Here is a 22,154-nt window from a genome sequence, read left to right as displayed (position 1 = left end):
ATCTTTTAACCAATTATCTAAGCATAAGGATGTAATTAATAACTCTGATAAAATGATATCAGCATTAAATCAAGTTGATACAACCTCTCAGCAGGTGCCAGACCTATCCCTATCTTTGCCATCTCAAGTTTCTCAAGACATAATGTACACAACAAATACTTGTGTAATAAAAGTCACTGAGGACACTTTTAGTATTGAGGATTTTTTTATATTTTTATTTACTTATTATATAATATGTGTATCATGTTTATGTGTTATTGACAATACTTATTTTATTGATAAGGATACAGAAAATGATGATCTTGTAACATATGGATTTAACAAATGCAAAGGTCTAAAAATATGTTCCCACAATGTGAATAGATTGGAATGCAAGTTTGATGAGATTAGATACAATCTAATGTCTACTCAAAATCCCCCAGATATAATAGGTTATTGTGAAACTTTTTTGGGTAAAAATACTTCTGATAGAGAAATAGATATACCTGGATATATTTTACAAAGGAAAGATAGATTGACCGATGGTGGGGGTGGCTGGGCTGTCTATTTAACAGAGAGCACCTCCTTTTCTAGAAAAAATTATTTTGAAATAAGTGATATTGAAACCATGTGGTTTGAAGTTAAACCCAGCTATAAGAAATCTTTTTTATTGTGCTTTGTTTATAGGCCACCCAAGTCACTAATTGGTTGGATAGATAAGTTTGAGGATGAGATCAAGATTGCAATGAAATATAATTCAGACATAATACTTATGGGAGATTTTAACATTAACTGTTTACAACCCATTAAAATACCACAAAGATGGTTAACTGCTCTAGAAACTTATAACTTTCAACAGGTAATTAAGGAACCAACTAGAGTAACAAATGAATCAAAAACTTTGATTGACCATATATATGTCACCAGTTTAAGCATGGTTAAAGAGGCTCATGTTTCTAAATATTCTATTAGTGATCACTACCCAATATGTATGACAAGACAAGAGAAATTGTATGATAAAAAACATTCTCATTCAACAATCACTTATAGAAATTTTAAGAATTTTAATGAACAACATTATTTAAAAGATTTAAAAAGTGCACCTTTTCAACATATTGAATTTGAGAATGACCCATCTGTTTGTATTGAAATGTGGTACAATATTTTTAATAACATTTTAAATAAACATGCCCCTATTGTGAAAAAGAGGGTAAAAAAAGACAGACAGCCTGAATGGTACAATGAAGAAATCTCATATGCAAGAAAAATGAGAGATAAATATCACTCACTGGGAATGTGGGCTGAATATAGATTCTGGAGAAACAGAACAAAATATATCATTGATATATCTAAACAGAAATATTATAATGATATGATAAAAGACTCAAAAGATTCTAAAACACTATGGAAATGTCTTCATAGCTTAAATCCATCTAATCCATCAAAACCATATGAACTTATTACAAGTGGAGACCATAAAACAACCGATCATAAAGAAATTGCTTATACGTTCAATACTTATTTCACCTCATGTGTTGAAAAATTAAGGCATAGTAGGGCACCAAGCAACTTAAATTTTAATACTCTGACAAACTATGTACAAATGAAATTCTTGAAAAAAAGGCATAATAAATTCATTATTCCACCAGTAAAAGTTTCAGAACTATTTGCTGAAATAACTAAACTAGATGTTAAGACATCTTGTGGTTCTGACAATATAGGTCCAAAGATTTTAAAACTGAGTGCTCCTTTCATAGCATCTTCCTTAACATACATTTTTAATCGAATAATTGATACTAGTATTTATCCATCTGTTTTAAAAAATGCCAAAGTAGCTCCAATTTTCAAATCAGGTGAAAAAAATGTATCTAGCAATTATAGACCAATATCTGTTTTGCCAACATTATCAAAATTAATAGAGAGACATGTATCTAAACATCTGTATAAATATTTGACAAAGTTTGATATTTTACACCCTTCTCAGTCTGGTTTTAGACCCAACCATTCATGTCAAACTGCCCTCATTAATATTATTGATAAATGGCTACATGAAATGAATAATGGAAATATCAATTTGTCAGTCCTCTTGGATTTTAAGAAAGCTTTTGATGTTGTTGATCATGAAATTCTATGTAAAAAACTTCTAATTTATGGCTTCCATGAAGATACTGTTGATTTTTTTAAATCATATTTGAGTGAAAGAACACAGCAAGTACATATAAATAATCAGTTTTCTGAAAAAAAGTTTATAAATTTTGGTGTTCCACAGGGCTCAATACTTGGTCCAATTTTGTTTGTTTTGTTTATAAATGACCTTCCATTACACATCAAAAACTGCCATACAGACCTGTATGCTGATGACACAACTATGCATACATCAGGAAAGACTATTGCTGATATGCAATTAAAAGTACAAGATGATCTCCAATGTGTTGAAAAATGGTGTCATGAAAATAGCATGTTCATAAATTCGGAAAAGACGAAATGTATGGTTATAGGTACAAGACAAAGGCTACGTTTAAATCAAGCAGAACCAGTACTAACTATTGAAAATAATATTCTTAAAAAATCGTCAATTGAAAAACTTTTAGGTGTTAGAATTGACTCTAATCTGTCCTGGACAGGCCATATTAATTACTTATGTTCATCAATTTCATCTAGACTTTTTTTACTCTCTAAAATCAAGAAATTTCTAAATATTGATCTAAGAAAATTATTTTATAATGGTTATATTCTCCCACTGATAGATTATTGTTGTATTATTTGGAGTGGTTGTGCTAAAAATGAGCTAGTCAGAATAATAAAATTGCAGAAAAGGGCTGTAAGAATTATTTTAGATGCTGATCCACTTTCATCATCAGCTCCACTGTTTAAACAGCTTGGATGGATGACAGTAGAGAACAGAATCTTATACCACAAATCAGTTTTGATGCAGAAATGCCTTAAAAATGAAGCCCCTGTATATCTCTTTGAAAAATTTAAAGAAATGCCAGAAATAAAGCAATATTGTTTGAGAAATGCCTCTTGCAAAAATTTACAAATTCCAAAAGCCAAAACAGAGCTTTATAAAAAATCTTTTATATATTCAGGATCTATTTTATGGAATAATTTACCAATATCCATGAAAAAATCAACATCAAGTACAAGCTCATTAAAAAAAGATTTAAAAAATTACTGGTTGGAACATTAAGAAGCTGTGTTTTTTATATGCATAATTATTTTCACACACTTACTCAAACTTGTTATTGTTGATGTTATTACTATAAATATATGTCATATGTGAATTTGTAATTTTTACCTGTTGTGAAAATTGTATACTTCATTTTTTATTTCATTATTCATGTATGTGTGTCTGTTTGATATTTTGTAATTGTTTGTTATATTTCATTGTATTTCATGAGGGCCTCAGGGAAGATTAGCTTTATAGCTAACTGTGTAACCCTCTTTAAATAAAGAATTATTATTATTATTATTATTGGCAATCATACTACATCTTCTTTTTTTATATTAAGCGTTAACACGTAATGTGTGCCGAAAGTAAAAGATATGCAAATTGCATCAAAAGTTAGATTAAAATCAAATATTTTATTGAAACCTCGTACTATGTTAAGGCCAGTTGCTGTCAATAAAAGACAATCCTATAGTAATTGTTAATGAAATTGTACAATTTCTCACATAGTCTAGCGTTAATTCCTTGCAATAACACGGAAGAACATGTTTTATGTAAAACGTAGTGCAGCATTGATAGAATAACACCATTACAAAAAGAAATATAAATTCCATTATTAAAATGCAAAAAATCAAATGAAAACTCATTTAATGTTACAAATGCATATCTTTTTTTAATTAGAAAAAAATCATCTTTGCAAATCAGAATAAAGTTGCTGAAAACGATACTGACTTAGGAAGAACTGAAATATTTAAATCGAAAATTAATAGAGAATTAAATATAATCCAGAAGTTTTTGTGCTGTAATGTACTGAACCTAAAAAAGTTTAGTTACAGAAATTAAAATTTCATTTTAAAACAAAATCATAACAACATATAATTTTAAAAATAATAAAATGGAATTATGACATGTCAGAAGCAACATGCATGTTTATCACTCACATTCGCTGGAAATTTCTTTGTATGGACCGTAGAAGGGTCAACATGCGGAAATGCGATCCATGGCGTATTTGGCAAGCACTCCAGTAGTTACCCTTAAACTCTGCACTATTTGTGTGACCGGTGACGTAAACCGAAGATAGGTTTCCTTCTTTGACGTTAGTTTATACTGGTCTATCATATCTCGACCTATCCTGTGCAGTTGCAATTTGTCGATGTCTATTTGTTAGTCTCTAAATGTTGACCATGCACGTTTAATCGAGCAGCCACGTCAACAACACTCATCACAGCCTAAACCATCCCACGGTCATTTTAAACACCACATGCAATTTTTTTCTAAGGTTGATGTGTTTTCATACCAGGGATTCTGAACGTTAGTGAAACATAAATTTGAAAGTTCGTTTTAAAGTACATGTACTGAAAGTGAAACATCATTTACACGTGAAAAACTTAAATGGCGCAAAATCTATCACCCGGAAAAAACACGACTGTTCGAAATTACAAGTAGACCTAATGATTATATCAATGATGTTTATTCATATTTTTGGCAGAAACAACAAAAGAAATAAAAAGAAAGTGATGCTAAACTTTTTTGGCTCAGTAACAAGAAGTGTAATACACACAATTAAGTTTATTATATTTAACTTTGTTTATTATAAATGAATTCAATATGAATACATCTTTAAGGACTTAAGTTCGACCGTACACTATGATACTATGATACATATGGTTAATTTTTTCTCTAAACGTAATATAAGAAAATACCGATCTCAGAGATAAATACAATCTAAAAATCCTTTATGAAATGACAAAATAAAAGGATCATACACATCAAACGACTGGGCTTATTAACGACTGGTTGTTCTGTGAAATCATATATGCTTGTTGTACTCTGTAGCACAAATATTCTAAAGCTTTCGCAATCGTACGGCTTTAATTTGAAGAATCATGGAAATTTTTTAAATAAAACATATTGACCTTTGTACTAACTTAGTTTTCAAACTAGAACCTCCAAGTCTTGAACAATGAAAAAATCTGCTGTTTTATAAGGAATTCAAATGAGAGTCGCTTGAAATTAACAAAACTTCATTAAAAAAAAATTGATTTAAGAAAAACATTAACACAATGTATTAAGATTTGATTTCATAACTAGTTAGCTATTTATGGCAAATTGATAAAAACGAGAAAGAAAATGGGGAATGTGTCAAAGCGACAACAACCCGACCATAGAGCAGACAACAGCCAAAGGCCACCAATGGATCTTCAATGCAGCGAGAAACTCACGCACCCGCAGATTTCCGTTTATCCTTAGATTAGTGAATGTGCTGAACGATAAGACAATTTGCATAACTCAAGGCGATAAATGAGTCAGGTCAGCAAGAAAAAAATCAATACAACTAGCAGGTGCAAAGCAGTATCAACATAGACAATTCGTCGTTTCAGAATTGAATGCATTATGAGTAATATTCTCAGAAAAATGACCACCAAAACGTCGTGATTGATTGATAACGATCTTAAAGACGGGAAATCAATGAGTGCTGTGACGTTATTATCATTTTGGGGTATCAAAAATAAAGTTTCCCATAAAAGAAGCGCGAAATATATCAAGGAATTATTTAAACTCATAGATGGAAAATTAACTAACAACGCCATGGCTAAAAAATACACAACAAAGACAACTTAAGACTAAGCAACATAAACACTACAGCAACATAATCGATTCGATTCTGAAATGGCCGCTTGAAATTATCAAAGGCTTTTATTATAACTTTCATTCCACAACAATATTAACGGGACAATTCAAAATATATTAAAATATAATTAATATGACGAATAAAGAGGTATACAAAAGTGATCTACTGAATGACGTGGTAAACCCCAACATTAATGAACGAAGACAGAAATGTCCCTATAGACATTAGGATTTAAGAGTATGGACAAGATAGCCTTAAATTGGCAACAATATCCAAGCTTTATAATACGAAATGTAACAACGTATACTTTTATCTTGAATATGCAAATGTATAAACAAGACACGTTTGTTGTCTGCTGTCGCTTTTGCAATTTTTTTCTGCTTCAAAAAATGTTATGTCTTCTTTTTTCTGCTAAATACCTATTGTTATGCATACATCATCCACCAAACAGGAATACAACCGTAAATGACAAAACTGATCTTGTTTTCAATGATTGTAGGTCGTAGTGAAATGGTTGACAGACCATTTGGACTGGACGTTAATCAATCAATCAATCTTATTTATGGGAAAGGTAAGTATAGTGAAATATTTTTGGAGAATTTTGAAACACACAAAAATTTCAATGAATGGTGCATAATGGCTAATACGCGAAGCTTGTAAGTACAGTAAAACAAGCGATTATCAAATATTTGTTGAACATTACAGACGTCATGAAAAGATTTATATGAATGAAGCAATGACGACCATTCTTTCCATGATGTTGTCGGTTTATTTTCGACTTATATGTTTGAATGTCCCTGTGGTATCTTCCATCTATCTTCAAGACCTAGCGAAATGGTTTGAAAATAATTTTGACAAGGAATCATTTTATATAAAGGAAGCAATGAACAATTCTTGTAAATGGGGAAACTCTGACATAGAGAAATATTTGATAGAAAATTGGGACAATATTTCTTATTTGATATGGAGATAGCAATGAACGAAGCACTCAGATGGTTGATACGCGGCTCTTGTAAGTATGGAAAAATAACAGTTATTCAATATTTGCTGATCACTACAGACGTCAGAATGATTTAAATGAATCAAGCAATAACAATCATTCTTATCATTGTTTTCAATTTCAATTGACATTCAGACAAGCTGGTAAAAGATACAGAGACATTTTAAAACAATCAAACAGACAACTAGGTTACACAATGATGACATTCTACTAGCAATTTACAGGAATGATTTTTTCCAGTTGCTGCAGTTTATTTGGTAAAAATAAAGGCAACCGTAGTATACCGCTGTTCGAAATTTTTAAATTGATTGAAAAAAAAAAACAAATCCGTTTTACAAACTAAAACTGAGGGAAACACATCAAATATATGAGAACTACCAGACAACAGAAACATAGCACTAAAGTACGGGTCAAAGCAATATTATCATCGACCAAACAAAAATGTTTAAAATGAAAACGGATGCGAAAACATTGCTCACTGGGCGTTGGTAACCTAAAAATTAGTAGTATAAAAGCCATGATCACTGAATTTTTCCGGCTTTTGGTGTCTGTGAAAAAAGGAATTGTTTGATAGAATATTACGGAAATTCAAGTGGAACTTTTATTAGGCGGAACAAATATACGTAGACACTGCAATATATTATGAAGAAACGGCTCGATCGATATCGCAAAGCAATATTCTACACTTGTACTGAGGTTCATGCAATACAACAATTGCTACAACGGAGCATGTACCACCGTTAATGTTAAGCTTGTTCGCCATCGACTATTAAGTAAAAAGTTTGGAAAGAACATGTTGATCTTTATCAAATATTGAAATAGTTACCTCTTCACAAGTACGCTGATCTGGTAGCGAATTTATTTCAAAATATTGATATATATATATATATATATATATGTGTGTGATTTTTCCGAACACTTTAAAAGAGAGACGAAAGATACCAGAGGGACAGTCAAATAGTTTAACTGATGCATGATGATTTAGATCGCTTTATGTTATAAGATATATCAGAGACCTTGCGAGTAACAACCAAATAATGACAAATACAGGATTCGAGCGTCACTGATGAGTCTCTTGTAGACGAAACGCGCGTCTGGCGTAAATACAAAATTTCAATCCTGATATCTATGATGAGATGTTTGAACATTTGATAACTTCAGTAGATATTTAGATTCATTACACGAGAGAGAAGTTTGTCACACATTGTCATTTAATTAGTCAAATAATAAAATATACAGCGATTTTTATTGTAATTGTGGAAACTTTAATTCCAAAGACACATTATAGTAAAAACGCAGCACGTATATCTAAGTGGCAACAAGACTAATACAAACACAATATATATGTCATCATTCATATGGAATGGGAGATAAATATATGAAATGTTACTGCAAAATCTAAAACGAAGTGTTCTACTAAAAATTTTGTGCATTATAAATTTGATATGAAAAAGCTTCGTTCCGGTTAAAGGTGCTATATTTCAATTTCAATTAACGGTACAGTCCCTATAACTCACTACGAAATAGGTGTTTTTATCTTTACATGTAGCTCCCTTTAAATAAGATTTGAAAGACATTTTCGCTTTAAAAATAGACATCGTTATCTTACTTTGACACTGGGAACTAGAAAGCTATTAATAGATTCATTACAAGGATCTAAATTTAAATCCACCCTTATACAACTAACGGAAAACCGGTATGTCATATATACTGTTTATGTACATCGTTATCATTTCGATGAAAACTTACACAGTTATGAATTCAAAACACAATGGTAATATAAACGATTTATAAACAATTTTCTTATGTAGACGAGATGAGCTTCTTAAGTACAGACTTTTTGAAACTTAGAAGAGTTTTTGTAACAAATACAGTCGAAGATATAATAAATTTGGTAAGTTACATTTTCTTTATAGTTAAAAGAATACTTTTAAGACCTTAACATATTCTCAGAAGGAAACAGACATGAGGATCATTATATTTCACATCATTGATACACGCTTCAAAATAACTTTAATAAATAGAAACGTTATTGCTAAATGTTATTATCATGAATTCTTAAAAATAATAAAGTTTACCCCTTGTTTTGCTTGTTGACGTGAAAGAAACCATTTTATCTTTCTATCAAGAGCAGAAAGATTTGAAATAATTGTCATTTTATATATGATCCGTAATCTATTAAAAATAACTTGACGAGAGGAACCATTAAGATATAAATAGATTCATTGCAATCATCTAGATTTAAATCCAACCAAAGCAATTTATAGAAACGGGTATTTCCATAATTTGTATCGAGGATAATGCCCTATCAAACAGATGACAATAGTAGTGTAGGTTTGTATACCTTAATCACTATGTTTGAAAATGTAAAAAGAATACATTTTATGTTATAAGGGAATACCAATTAATTTTTACATGGTGATTTGTATTTAGTTGTCTCTAAACTGCACTGAATTAATATAAGAATGGTCCATTATTTCAAGTTTTTACTTTAACTATACAGGCTCAACATAAACAACGCGACATATTATGTATGTGTCTGTCCCAAATCAAGATAAATAAAAGTAATTATTTATGATTGCAAATAAATATTCAAACCATTGTTAACATTTTGTATTCTTGTCTTTCATTTTTGCTAATGGTTTTTTGCTATATGCCTTTTTGTGTTGTTTTTTTTGTTGTTATATGTATATGACGTGGATCTGTACTTGTACATCCCGTCATTGTGTTAATGTGCTATGGTAAATTTTTGTATTCTTGTCCGCCTTTTTTGTGGCTTATATCTGTGTTCCTTTTAGAGTTCCTTAGTTTAATTTGTGTTTGTATAGTGATTAAAATTGCAATAAAATTTTTACTTAAGTACCCCTATTTCTTTACATATTTCATTGCCGAATATGACTGTTATACCGAGCGGGAATAGGAATTATATTAATGTATTTATGTTTGGTGATTTCTGTTATGGTTTTGGTTGGATAATGTGTTATGTCTTATCGTTAGTAGTCCTAATTATCATAAAATTGCCTTTCAATACCATCACTTTCATGAAAATTATTTGGATTGGTATTGTGAAAATAATTATATATAATTCGAGATTGCATGTTCATTGTGTAAGTACGTCACTATTTGTGAAGTCCTGTGGTATCTGTCATTAATGGAAGATATTATTTTTGTTCTGTGTTTTGTGTGTTGCGTCGACTATTACAATGTTTGTATGTGTGTTACTTTGTGATGAGTGTTCTTGCATGTGTGTGTATGTGCTGTATTGCTGTCACGTAATTTTGTCTTTAAAGGGATATTGTTTCATATTGTTATATACGTTGGAGGCTTGGTTAGTCATATGACCAGGTTTTAACCTACTTTTTTTCAATGTCCAGTACCAGCTCAGGAATATGGCAGTTGTTATCAAATAGTTCGTTATATGTATGTTAGCGTTTTTTTTTATCTTTAGTGTTCCTATTGTTCCTTTGTTATCCTCTTAAGCTTGTATTTGCGTGATTTGTTTTCCCTCGGTTTAAGTTTGTAACCCGCATTTATTTTCTCTCAATCGATTTGTGAATTTGGAACACCGGTATACTACTGGTACCTTTATTTAACATTTTTACCATTTATGTCTGGGTTTGGTTTTTTTTGTTTGCACAACGTTGTCAAAATAATGGCATTTTATGCGACTGTCATCCAAGTTAGGGGCTAAGCTAGCTACTTAACCAGATTTAATACACCATATTCTACAAAAGAAATTGCCTGTACCAAGTCCGGACTATGACAGTTGCTATCCATTTGTTTAATATGTTTGATTTTTTGATTTTGCCAATTGATTACGGGCTTTCTGTTTTGACGGTATATTTGTTATTTTAATTTCTGATTTGATTCCCACTTCCAAATTAGAAAAATATGTACATGTATTACATGAATTTCTTTTTACGTCTATCATTCGTCATTCGGTAGATTACGATGTTCACACTAACCAAATAACTTTATAAGGTAAAACTCTTACCGTTTCTAGTTTAATATTATAGACACAATATCAAAGGTACTAGGTTTATATTCTGTCACGACAAAAACAAAAACATAGTTTCAAAAGAAAAACAATGTTGTTCCTTCTTGTAGCGTTTTGCATTGAAATATTTTTGAAAGGACAACGTTTACGTTATATTATTATTGCGTTTACTTATATAAATGGAAATATTGCATCAACTCAGTTATATTTCAGTTAGTTTATTCCACCATTTTCTACATTTAAAAATGTCTGTACCAATTCTTGTCCATTCGTTTTTGATACGTTTTGTTATTGGATTTTGCCATGTGATTATGGACTTTCCGAATTGATTTTCCTCTAAGTTCAGTATTTTTGTGATTTTACTTTTTAGATATAGTTCTTGCAATTGAAATCTTACATTTGTTTTTGTCTATTGATAAATAGATATAAGAAGATATAAGAAGATGTGGTATGAGTGCCAATGAGACAACTCTCCATTTAACTCACAATTGTTTAAAGTAAACCATCATATTGACCACTAGTTGTCTTGGTTTTGTATTGTTTCTTTGGTTTATCTTTTATAACTGGTGTTTCCTTTATTGAAACTTTAAGGGTTATTTTGGCCTTAAAAAAAAGTAAAATCACAAAAACATTGAACTCCGAGGAAATTTCAAAACGGAAAGTCCCTAATCAAATGGCAAAATTCAAAGCGCAAACACATTAAACGAATTGATAATAGTGTCATTGCCTACTACAAATCAAAGAAACGTTGACATCAAACATATCTTTTATATTCCCTGTAAAAAAAATTATAAAGACAAATTTAAGGGCGATACAGTTTGTTGTTTGGATAGTAAAGAAAAGAAATCATCTCTGAAATGAGATCGTTCTATGCAATTTAGACAATAATTTTGCGTTGAATAGCAATGAAAACTGCATAAAAAACTTCAATTTGTCTGTGATTTTACCGTATCGTAACAATATTTCATAGTCGGGGTTTATTCGGGTATTTAATAAAGTTAAAACTCAAACTAAGATGACTTTCACTTCTTCCTTACAAAGTATTATGTTCAAAATGATTTGCATGAATTACATACTATTTGTTAGCAACATAATGGAAAATAATAATTTAAGTTTCAATTTTATTACTAGAATCCAGCTGAACTATGACTTCAAAGGAACGAGAGAATTTCTTACGGAATGCCATTTTAGTTGTTGATCATTCTAAAGCTGCTCTGGTGTCTTTAGTAGAACTGGATGTGCAAAATAAAGGCCAGACGTTTGAACAGTTTGTTATTACTAATCAACATGAAATATATCATTTATATAATAGTTCAAGATGTTGTCGATGCCCAACAGGACATTTTCCGCCTCGTTCACCTCGTATACTGCATCAATCACAAATGGAATTGTTGTTCGACCGATCGTCATTAAAGTTACCATGTCATAATTCGGTCAGACGGTCAGATGACTTCTGTTGCAGCATTGCTAGGTCAGGTCTAAGTACTGATGTACTTGACCTAACCTTAGCCAGATGTTTATTAGTCAATTTGTGCAGCGATGTATTCTGGTTTAGCTGTCTCCAGTTCCAATCTATAACTTTTGAAGATTTTCTAAACCAAAACAAGCACGAACTGTATCATCTCTGGCAGTATAATGCACCCTGTTGTCAATGTCCACCAGGCTACACATTTCCAACTAACTATTCAAAGTTGGATCAAAATGACTGGATGAAGATGTTCAATGCTGTCCTACTGCCTTGCGCTAACCATAGAAAGAGACCGAATCCGGGGAATACGCAAAGTATTTGTTCCGTTGCAGCGGCACCTGGTATAGCATCAATAAATCTAGACCCATCGGTAAGCAGAATCATATTACAGAACTGTTGTACTCTACGGAAGGCTATTGATGCATTAGTTCTCATCAGAAACCAGGACTACGGCCATGCTAAGGAAGGTATAATGTCGGATAACGATTATAACGCATCCGTTGTCAATATAGAACGTTGTATCTTAGACATTGCTAAAGTGTGTAACAAGGAAACACAGTTTAAACAGAAATTACGGGAGGCAAAAGATGGTGCACTCGATCAAACTCTGTTTACACAGTATCAAAACAACTTGATGGAAACGCTTACCAGACAAGCAGACATTCACAAGGTAAGAATATGAACATAAAAAGATATGGTATGAATGTAAAAAAAACAACGTTAAGTCTACTAAAGTCACGCTTTCATTCGTGCTTAAGATATCAGCAGTTACAGTGAAAAACATATTATAACCCACTGATCAATGATAGTATAACAATTATCCAAATTTATTTGACTTGTTTAACCTTGCATTGTTACGAAAAAACACATTTATTCTGTTGTGTTTTACGATGGACATCAAATAATGGACGAACCCGGATCATTTTGTTCAATCAAAGAATGCATACATATTATTTAAAGAAAATTAAAAGATTTTCTTACCGTAAAAATTCTGAATCTATAAATATGTCAATAAAAAGGACAAATATTCTGACCTAAAATATTGTATCGTTGTGAAAACCGTAAAACCATGTATTTCTAATTTTTGTAATAGTGGTAATAAATTGAATAAGAGCAAAATATTTGACTGAGATATAAAAAGGTAAATGGAAATATCAACTGTTTGTACATCAAGAGTAGCTCTTTCTACACTTTTGTCGTTTGACCTGGGATTTTATAATTGTGGAACATTTTCTGAATTACTGAATTTGGGAAGATTGTGTTCAAACCATGCACACAATTTAAACTTAGATAATTGTGATGACAATTATTTGAAAGAATAAAACATGTTATAACCTGAGAAATCGTGGGGTTGCAATGCTATTAAATTATTAGAGGAAAAAGCTATTATAACCCAATGGGAATGTGAAAAAGGAACAGTGTAGTTCTGCTGAAAACTATTATTATTATTGTTGTATAGTTAAAATTGAGAATGGAAATGGGGAATGTGTCAAAGAGACAACAACCCGACCAAATAAAAAAACAACAGCATAAGGTCACCAACAGGTCTTCAATGTAGCGAGAAATTCCCGCACCCGGAGGCGTCCTTCGGCTGGCCCCTAAACAAATATATACTAGTTCAGTGATAATGAACGCCATACTAATTTCCAAATTGTACGCAAGAAACTAAAATTAAAATGATACAATACTAACAAAGGCCAAAGGCTCCTGACTTGGGACAGGCGCAAAAATGCCGAAGGGGTTATACATGTTTGTGAGATCTCAACCCTCCCCATATACCTCTAACCAATGTAGAAAAGTAAACGCATAACAATACGCACATTAAAATCCAGTTCAAGAGACGTCCGAGTCTGATGTCAGAAGATGTAACCAAAGAAAATAAACAAAATGACAATAATACATAAATAACAACAGACTACTAGCAGTTAACTGACATGCCAGCTCCAGACTTCAATTTAACTGACTGAAATATTATGATTTCATCATATAAACATCAGGCACAATCCTTACCGTTAAGGGTTAAGTATCATACCATCATAACATATATGAGAAGAATGTAATTTTTCACAAGACAATATAGGTTCCATTAAACAGCACATATTTATTACTATAAAAGAAAATTCATCAACAGAACTCATTAAAGATACTATGTATGATACACAACAAGCAAAAACGGCATTGTACTTCAAAATATTTTTTTATTTCTTTACACTATGGTCATGATCACTTAAGCTTCGACTTTATATTAAAAATGATTGTAGAGTGTTGCAGATATAGGGCCTTGTCTAAACAGGATAGGTAACAAAATCGCCGAAAAAGCAGGGAAAATTCCAAAACTTATGGATGAATGTGTTAAGAAAGGATATGATTATCAAGAACAACTGATGGAAAGGTTTAACCAAACTTTAGTAAAAGTCAAAAGTGAGTAAACATATTATAACTGTAAGAGATGCTTTTTAGTTGACATTACAACTGTCATAAAAAAAAAGAAAACAAAAACTTATCAATAGAATGCGTTATTAGCGCTTTTCCGGATCTACCTTCCACGGGAACGCTGAAATCAAAATATTTCAAAGCATAGAATATATACAAACCGAAACTATTAAAGCTAGATGATCGAAAGAATAAACGTAACAGTCAATTCAATCTATAGTCAACTTTGCCTTTAGTATGTGAATCGTTTGAATCTTCTTAATTCGTAAACAAACAATCTATGATAGGTTTCTGTTGAATTTTTACAGTACCGACCTACTAAGTACTGAGGTTATAATAACATCAGGGATTGGTAGTCCAGCAACAGCGATTTAGACCTAGTGTTGAAAAAAAATGAAAACATCCTTTTATAAATTTCATGCAGTTGGACCGTTTTTCTGGATTAAACAGTATCCTTAAGCCAATAGCTATTCATTACTGTTTTATTTATTTTTTAAATTTCCTCAATTATCAGAAAGATAAGTTAATTAAGACTTGTTTGGTATGGAAATTGAATCGACAGAAAACTCTTAAAGTATTTGTTACTTGATTTAGTTCATAATCGAACAACATTGTTTAAAATCAATCTCCTCTTTAAAAACACCCTCTGATTGACTGGTTTAAAATAAGTTTCAGGTTATGATTGGAAACTTCAATTATAACTTCGTACTTATTTACTTCCACCTGCTGAGCTTTTTGACAACATATTTGCCTATTTTTGGTGCGACAAAATATGAGTCGATATTCAAACAAGAACTTATTGTTTTTCACAACCAGTCAACTGGCTTTTCTCAACATAGGAAGCAGAATAAATATCGAAACTACTGATCATTGTTAAACGCCGTACTAAGACCTATAGTTGTAAATATATGTGTCATTTGGAATTCTTTCACATACCCTTGGTTCATCAACTTTTGCCCAGACACTGAGGACATTTTGCATAGTCTGAGTAGTCGATTTAAGCTCTTGAATACCGATTAAGTTGGGAAATGAATCAGAAGTTGATATTTTGCTTCGAAGATAAGAAAAAATTGTTATTTAAAAAATAAAATCGTCTCGTTTGTCAAAGTCTAAAAAAAATGAGAATTGAAATGGGGAATATGTAAAAGAAACAACAACCCAACCATAAAAAAAACATCAGCAGAAGGTCACCAACAGGTCTTCAATGTAGCGAGAAATTCCCGCACCCGGAGGCGTCCTTCAGCTGGCCCCTTAAACAAATATATACTAGTCTAGTGATAATGAACGCCATACTAATTTCCAAATTGTACACAAGAAACTAAAATGAAATAATACAATACTAACAAAGGCCAGAGGCTCCTGACTTGGGACAGGCGCAAAAATGCGGAAGGGGTTAAACATGTTTGTGAGATCTCAACCGTCCCCCTATCCCTCTAGCCAATGTTGAAAAGTAAACGCATAACAATACGCAGATTAAAATTCAGTTCAAGAGAAGTCCGAGTCTGATGTCAGAAGATGTAACCAAAGAAAATAAACAAAATGACAATAATACATAAATAACAACAGACTACTAGCAGTTAACTGACATGCCAGCTCCAGACTTCAATTAAACTGACTGAAAGATTATGATTTCATCATATGAACACCAGGCACAATCCTTTCCGTTAGGGGTTTAGTATCATACCATCATAACATATATGAGAAGAACATAACCCGTGTCATGCCAACAACTGGTTTTTGAATCAATGTGTTTATTTCCGATGCAAAGACCCTATACGTGAATCAATATTAACGCCAAAATATGCAATCTTTAATGACTTGACAACAGTATTGCAACTATATCCCTTTTTGTCGAGCCTTCGACTTTAGTCGTAAAAGCGAGACTAAGCGATCCTACATTCCGTCGGCGTCGTCGGCGGCGTCAACAAATATTCACTCTGTGGTTAAAGTTTTTGAAATTTTAATAACTTTCTTAAATCATACTGTATTTCTACCAAACTTTGACAGAAGCTTGTTTATGATCATAAGATAGAATCCAGAAGTAAATTTTGTAAAAATAAAATTCCATTTTTTCTGTATATTACTATAAATGGACTTAGTTTTTTCTGCGGGGAAACAAAACATTCACTCTGTGGTTAAAGTTTTTAGAATTTTAATAACTTTCTCAAACTATCCTGGGTTTGTACCAAACTTGGACAGAAGCTTGTTTATGATCATAAGATAATATCCAGAAGTAAATTTTGTAAAAATAAAATTTCATTTTTTCCGTATTTTACTTATAAATGGACTTAGATTTTTCTGCAGGGAAACATTACATTCACTCTGTGGTAAAAGTTTTTAGAATTTTAATAACTTTCTTAAACTATCCTGGGTTTGTACCAAACTTGGACAGAAGCTTGTTTATGATCATAATATAGTATCCAGAAGTAAATTTTGTAAATAAATAAATCCATTTTTTCCATATTTTACTTCTAAATGGACTTAGTTTTTCTGCGGGGAACCATTACATTCACTCTGTGGTTAAAGTTTTTAAAATTTTAATAACTTTCTTAAACTATCCGGGGTTTGTACCAAACTTGGACAGAAGCTTATTTATGATCATAAGATTTATCCAGAAGTAAAGTTTGTAAAAAGATTACTCCGTTTTTTTCTGTAATTTACTTTTAAATGGACTTAGATTTTCTTACAATCATAAAATAGTAACAAGAGGAATATTTTTATTGATTTTTTTCCTCATTGTTGTTGAGCCTGCGATTTACAGCAAAAATAGGCGAGACACTGGGTTCCGCGGAACCCTTACAAATTTTTAATAAGTCTATTCAAAGGTTTTGTTAGTTTCTGAGGTGAATACTGACACCTTTGTGCTTTATAAAGAATATTTCAATAAAAAATTGGAAGTGAAATACGAGAACGTAAAAGAAGTCTGCATGTTGACCTATATTTACGAATGATGTTCTTATACCGATCGGTAATAAATTTAGTAAATGTTTTGACTAGTTTGTGATATCGAAAACCCTGGTGAAATTTTTTGTCAGTAATACATAAATTTCTCTCGTAATCTAACACATTGTTGCATACACGAGCGAATCGTACAAGTTGAGATATATAAACACCATAAGGTGGTGACAAGGGAACGTCACCATCTAAAAATGGATAATTAATGATAGGAAATGAAAAATCATCTCTTTTATCATAAATAATAGTAGTTAGCTTTCCGTTAGTGATATAGATATCAAGATCGAGGAAAGGGCAGTGGTAATTGTTAGTATTAGCTTTATTTAAAGTAAGTTCAACAGGATAAATTTCTTTAATATACATACTGAAGTCGTCATTATTGAGATCCAAAACATCATCCAAATATCTAAATGTATTATTAAATTTGTTTATCAGATGTTGTTTCGATGGGTCTTTGATTATTTTTGTCATAAATTGTAACTCATAGCAATACAAAAACAGGTCAGCAATAAGTGGTGCACAGTTAGTCCAATTGGAATTCCAATAACCTGACGAAATACGGCATCCCCAAAGCGAACAAAAATGTTATCTAGTAAAAATTCAAGGGCATATATAGTATCAAAGCATGTCCAATTGACATAGTTTTTTTGTTTATTGCTACTAGAAAATGACCGAAAAGAGTTTGAACATATATATTCACATTCTGACTTTTTAAATGTGCATTTAATTTGGTGTGTGAATTTTTTCTTAATGAGAATGTGAGGCAATGTAGTATACAGGGTAGAAAAATCAAAACTTTGAACAGATTCAAAATCACCAATATAAGCATGCAATTTATCAAGTACTTCGAACGAGTTCTTGACACTCCAAAAGTAATTAATTCCACTATTTTTGAAGGCCTTATTTGAACAATTTATTATAAGGTTTTAAATTGTACCAAGTGTTTTGGTAAGAAGAATAGACAATTTAGTAGTGGAACAATGGCTTGAAGACGAAAGAAATCTATGTTTGTAAGGTGTTTTGTGAAGCTTCGGAAGCCAATACATAGTTGGGACTTTCATTGTATTTTGCTCTGCTTGTAAAGCGATAACTAAAAGTTTATGTTTGTTACAGATGTCATTTTCTGAAAATGGAGTCAGTTGGAATGTTGGTGAATTTGTGATTTCTTTTTTCAGAACCTCAATGTAAAATTTACGTCAAACAATAATAATATTTAAGTCTAGAAATGAGGCAGAGTCTGTTTTTTCTTTAATTTCAAGTTTTTGTGAATATATCAATTGATTTCAATAAGAAAAGTTTTAAACGGTTAACGGATAGAACATCTTAAAGTAAAATTAATTGATCTGGCTTCTTTGATCTTCTTGTTGTGACAAGTGTATGAAGGAATTCCAATTCATATGAAAATAAGACGAGGTCGAAAAGGAGAGGCATGTATTCTTATAATTCACTTAAGAATGACAATAATTTTATCCCCAATTTCAACAAATATGTTGGCAATAAGAATCTCCTTCAAACTGATCTTTTAAAATCCCCATATCCAATAAAAAAAAAATGTTTTTGAATTTTTTTTAAAAGGAAATTCTTCAACAATAAAAGAAGGCAAGTATGAAAACTTCCGAAACTAGGTTGAAGATAATAGATTAATTTACCATTACTTCCCTAACTAAAAGTTATAATTTATTTTATTACAAGTTGCATATAGTTTTTAGCTGAATTATTGTGTATGCTATGTGCTAACAGTATATTGACCCTTTAATTGACATGCTGTACATGTGGCACCCGTCGTGTCAGTTCAACCACAATGCATATGCAAATTTACTGGTAAAATTTGCAAACTATATATTTACGAGATGAAAAATAGAAATAATATCTGGGAAACAGAACAAAAACAAAATGAATTATTCATATAGATCATATATCACCCCAAAATAAGCTTTGTTTGATAACAGCTGTATTTACAAAGTGAAAACCTATATAGTCTAATACGGTAGATCACAATCGTAAAATGGGAACGGGGTTGTAATTACGACATAAAAAAACGATATCATCTGTGAAACGGATATTCCATAACGGTCAACAAACTATTGATGGCAACAAGTGCATATACTGTTGTTTTTTAAGACTTGCATATTTCAACTCTGTAATGTTATTGATCTGTGTCGCTTTCTCTCTGTTTTAAGAAAGAGCTTTGATTTTCGGAAAGGCATAAAAATAAACGATTCAAACATGCCTAGAGCCGTGAACCATTAACTGCAATCCTTTAATGTTTTAACTAGTTTCAAAGAGCTGAATGTTAATTTCAATGGCTTAATAAACTCATCATAGATACCAGGACTAACTTTTTATTTACGCCAAACTTTAATTTTGTACAGGCGATACCTATAGGTAAGCGGTGTGTTTTGCAAAAGCCAATATTTTGTTTATATCATTGTAGATCAAACACACATGGAAATTGATTATCATGTAGTGCTAGGAACATTTGTTGAAACTAATGCTGTCAGAAAATGTAAGGAATGGATGAACAAAAAAGATGTCTTCGTCATCATTGGTAATGAAGGATCAGGGAAGTCTAGAAATGGATTAGAAATACTTAGGCAGTTTGGTCTAATAGATGAAGATTTTGACTTATTAAAAGTAACAAATATCAAACAGGTAAGGGATATTATTACCGATGAAAGAAAAACTGCCATATTAATAGATGATGGATTTTCTTCAAAAGTGTACTATAATAAGAATTTTAACAATTGTGATATTTTAGATTTTTTAAGTGCAAGGAAACATAAAGGGAATATGAAGATAATCTTTACTGTAGACTCTTCTACTATGAGTTCTTTCAAAATTGTACTTGTTTCTCATGGATTGTTTCAAAATTGTTGTAAAATTGATCTTAGCACTGACAGATTTTGCATGAGCGAGGAAGAAAAAGCAAGTTTGTTATTTAATTTTTGTAAACAACAACATATTAGTACTACATGGGATTCATACGATGGTAACGAGGATTTAAGTTTAGACAGGAAAACAGTTTATGATATCGCCAAAACGGACCCGTTTACAGGATATCCGAAATTATGCTATATATATTTACCTCAAACAAAAGTTTTTTAAAGCTAGGTATTAACTTTTTCAAACATCCAGATCAATCCCTTATGGAGGAAATAAATTCACTAAGAGATTCTACAGACATTAATTCTGAACTGAATATTTCGTACGCTCTGTTGGTTTACACACTTCTACAAACTGGTTGCTTAGAATTAAACCTAATAGACTTATCAAAACTAGAGGCAATTATGGACTCATGTTGTAACAGTCAACGAAGACGTTTATTTAACAATAAAGTTAAAAAAATTGCAGAGCAAATGGATGGTCGTTTTTTGATACAAGACTCTCAAACAATGGTTTATTATTTTAAACACCCAATGATATATGAAGCATTAGCGATATCATATTTTGATGTCAATCCCTCTGAAGTTATTTCAATTTTAAGCTGGGATTTTATAATTGAATCTATAAAATTAGAGTTTGAGGATTGGGGACAACAGGAGACTAGTTTGACCATTGCAAAAGAAATGTTTGGATTTTTAACTAAACGGCTTTTCATATTATTTGAGAAAGATTATAAAATGAGATCCGCTGAGTTTATGAAGACACTTTGTGGCTCGTCAATCATACTGCAGAATAATCCTGATTTTATAGGTCTTTTAATCAAGGAGTTTGACAACTGTACATCACAAGATGCGATAGACATTCGCATTGAGGGTAGAAGTGATCAGATATTATTTCACTTTCCAATAGCCCTTTTGTGGTCTCTTATTGAGAAACATAACGTAGATAAACATATTGCAACAGTCCTTCATTTTATTGAAAACGACATTAAACATGAGCATAATTTTGAAACAGTTCAAGCGAGTAAAAAAGTAGCAGCAGCATGTTTCTATTATCTGTGTGAAACAAACAACTCAGATATGAAGTTAGAACTTATTTATGGAATGATAAGTGAGTATGGAATAGAGTGTAATTACGATTATAGCATACAAATTGCTTTGAAAAATGGTAATGATACAGCCGTTAGCTTCCTTTTAAGCCATGTATCGAAAGAAATTGATATTGTGAAATTGGTTTTTGAAGTACAAGTAGTGGATATTAGAAGATTGTGCGACTTAATATCAACAAATCTTTCAATAGAATATATTGACATATATCACAAAACCGATAATCTGAATAGTTTGTTTAAGTCATTACCGCTGAATTTGTTCGATTTAAGAAAATCAATCAATACCGCCTGTACCAAACTTTATAAAGATCTTGTGACACAAATTTTGATGGATGCGCGACCTTTAAAAATTGACACAGGTAATGTTGTTGATACCGCCATTGAGAATCGCTGGGAGGATGTATTAAAGATTTTGTTGAACAAAAAGTTATGCAATCAGAAAGAAAGGTATCAAATCTTTACTGCTGCATGCAAAGATGGCAAAGAAACGTTTCTGCAGTGGATGGTATTTATAGTTGATGAAGGTGTGC

The 22,154-nt window shown here is 31.4% G+C and overlaps 2 protein-coding genes across 2 annotated transcripts; both read left to right on the top strand.

The window, feature by feature from the left end:
• Nucleotides 1-8,547: 8,547 nt before the first annotated feature.
• LOC134693551 (uncharacterized) lies at nt 8,548-12,718 on the top strand. Its single transcript, XM_063554391.1, has 3 exons — nt 8,548-8,674; nt 11,909-12,615; nt 12,674-12,718. Exons 2-3 carry the CDS (start codon nt 11,923-11,925, stop codon nt 12,716-12,718), a joined length of 738 nt encoding a protein of 245 aa, XP_063410461.1. The 5' UTR covers nt 8,548-8,674; nt 11,909-11,922.
• On the top strand, nt 12,662-21,415 carry LOC134693622 (uncharacterized). The gene is made up of 3 exons (XM_063554461.1): nt 12,662-12,915; nt 14,507-14,666; nt 20,068-21,415. The coding sequence occupies exons 1-3, from the start codon at nt 12,718-12,720 to the stop codon at nt 20,736-20,738; spliced, it is 1,029 nt and encodes a 342-aa protein (XP_063410531.1). The 5' UTR covers nt 12,662-12,717; the 3' UTR covers nt 20,739-21,415.
• Nucleotides 21,416-22,154: the final 739 nt, after the last annotated feature.

Source organism: Mytilus trossulus, chromosome 12 (assembly GCF_036588685.1).
Source record: "Mytilus trossulus isolate FHL-02 chromosome 12, PNRI_Mtr1.1.1.hap1, whole genome shotgun sequence".
NCBI lineage: Eukaryota > Metazoa > Mollusca > Bivalvia > Mytilida > Mytilidae > Mytilus > Mytilus trossulus.
This window is presented reverse-complemented; position numbering and strand designations above follow the sequence as displayed.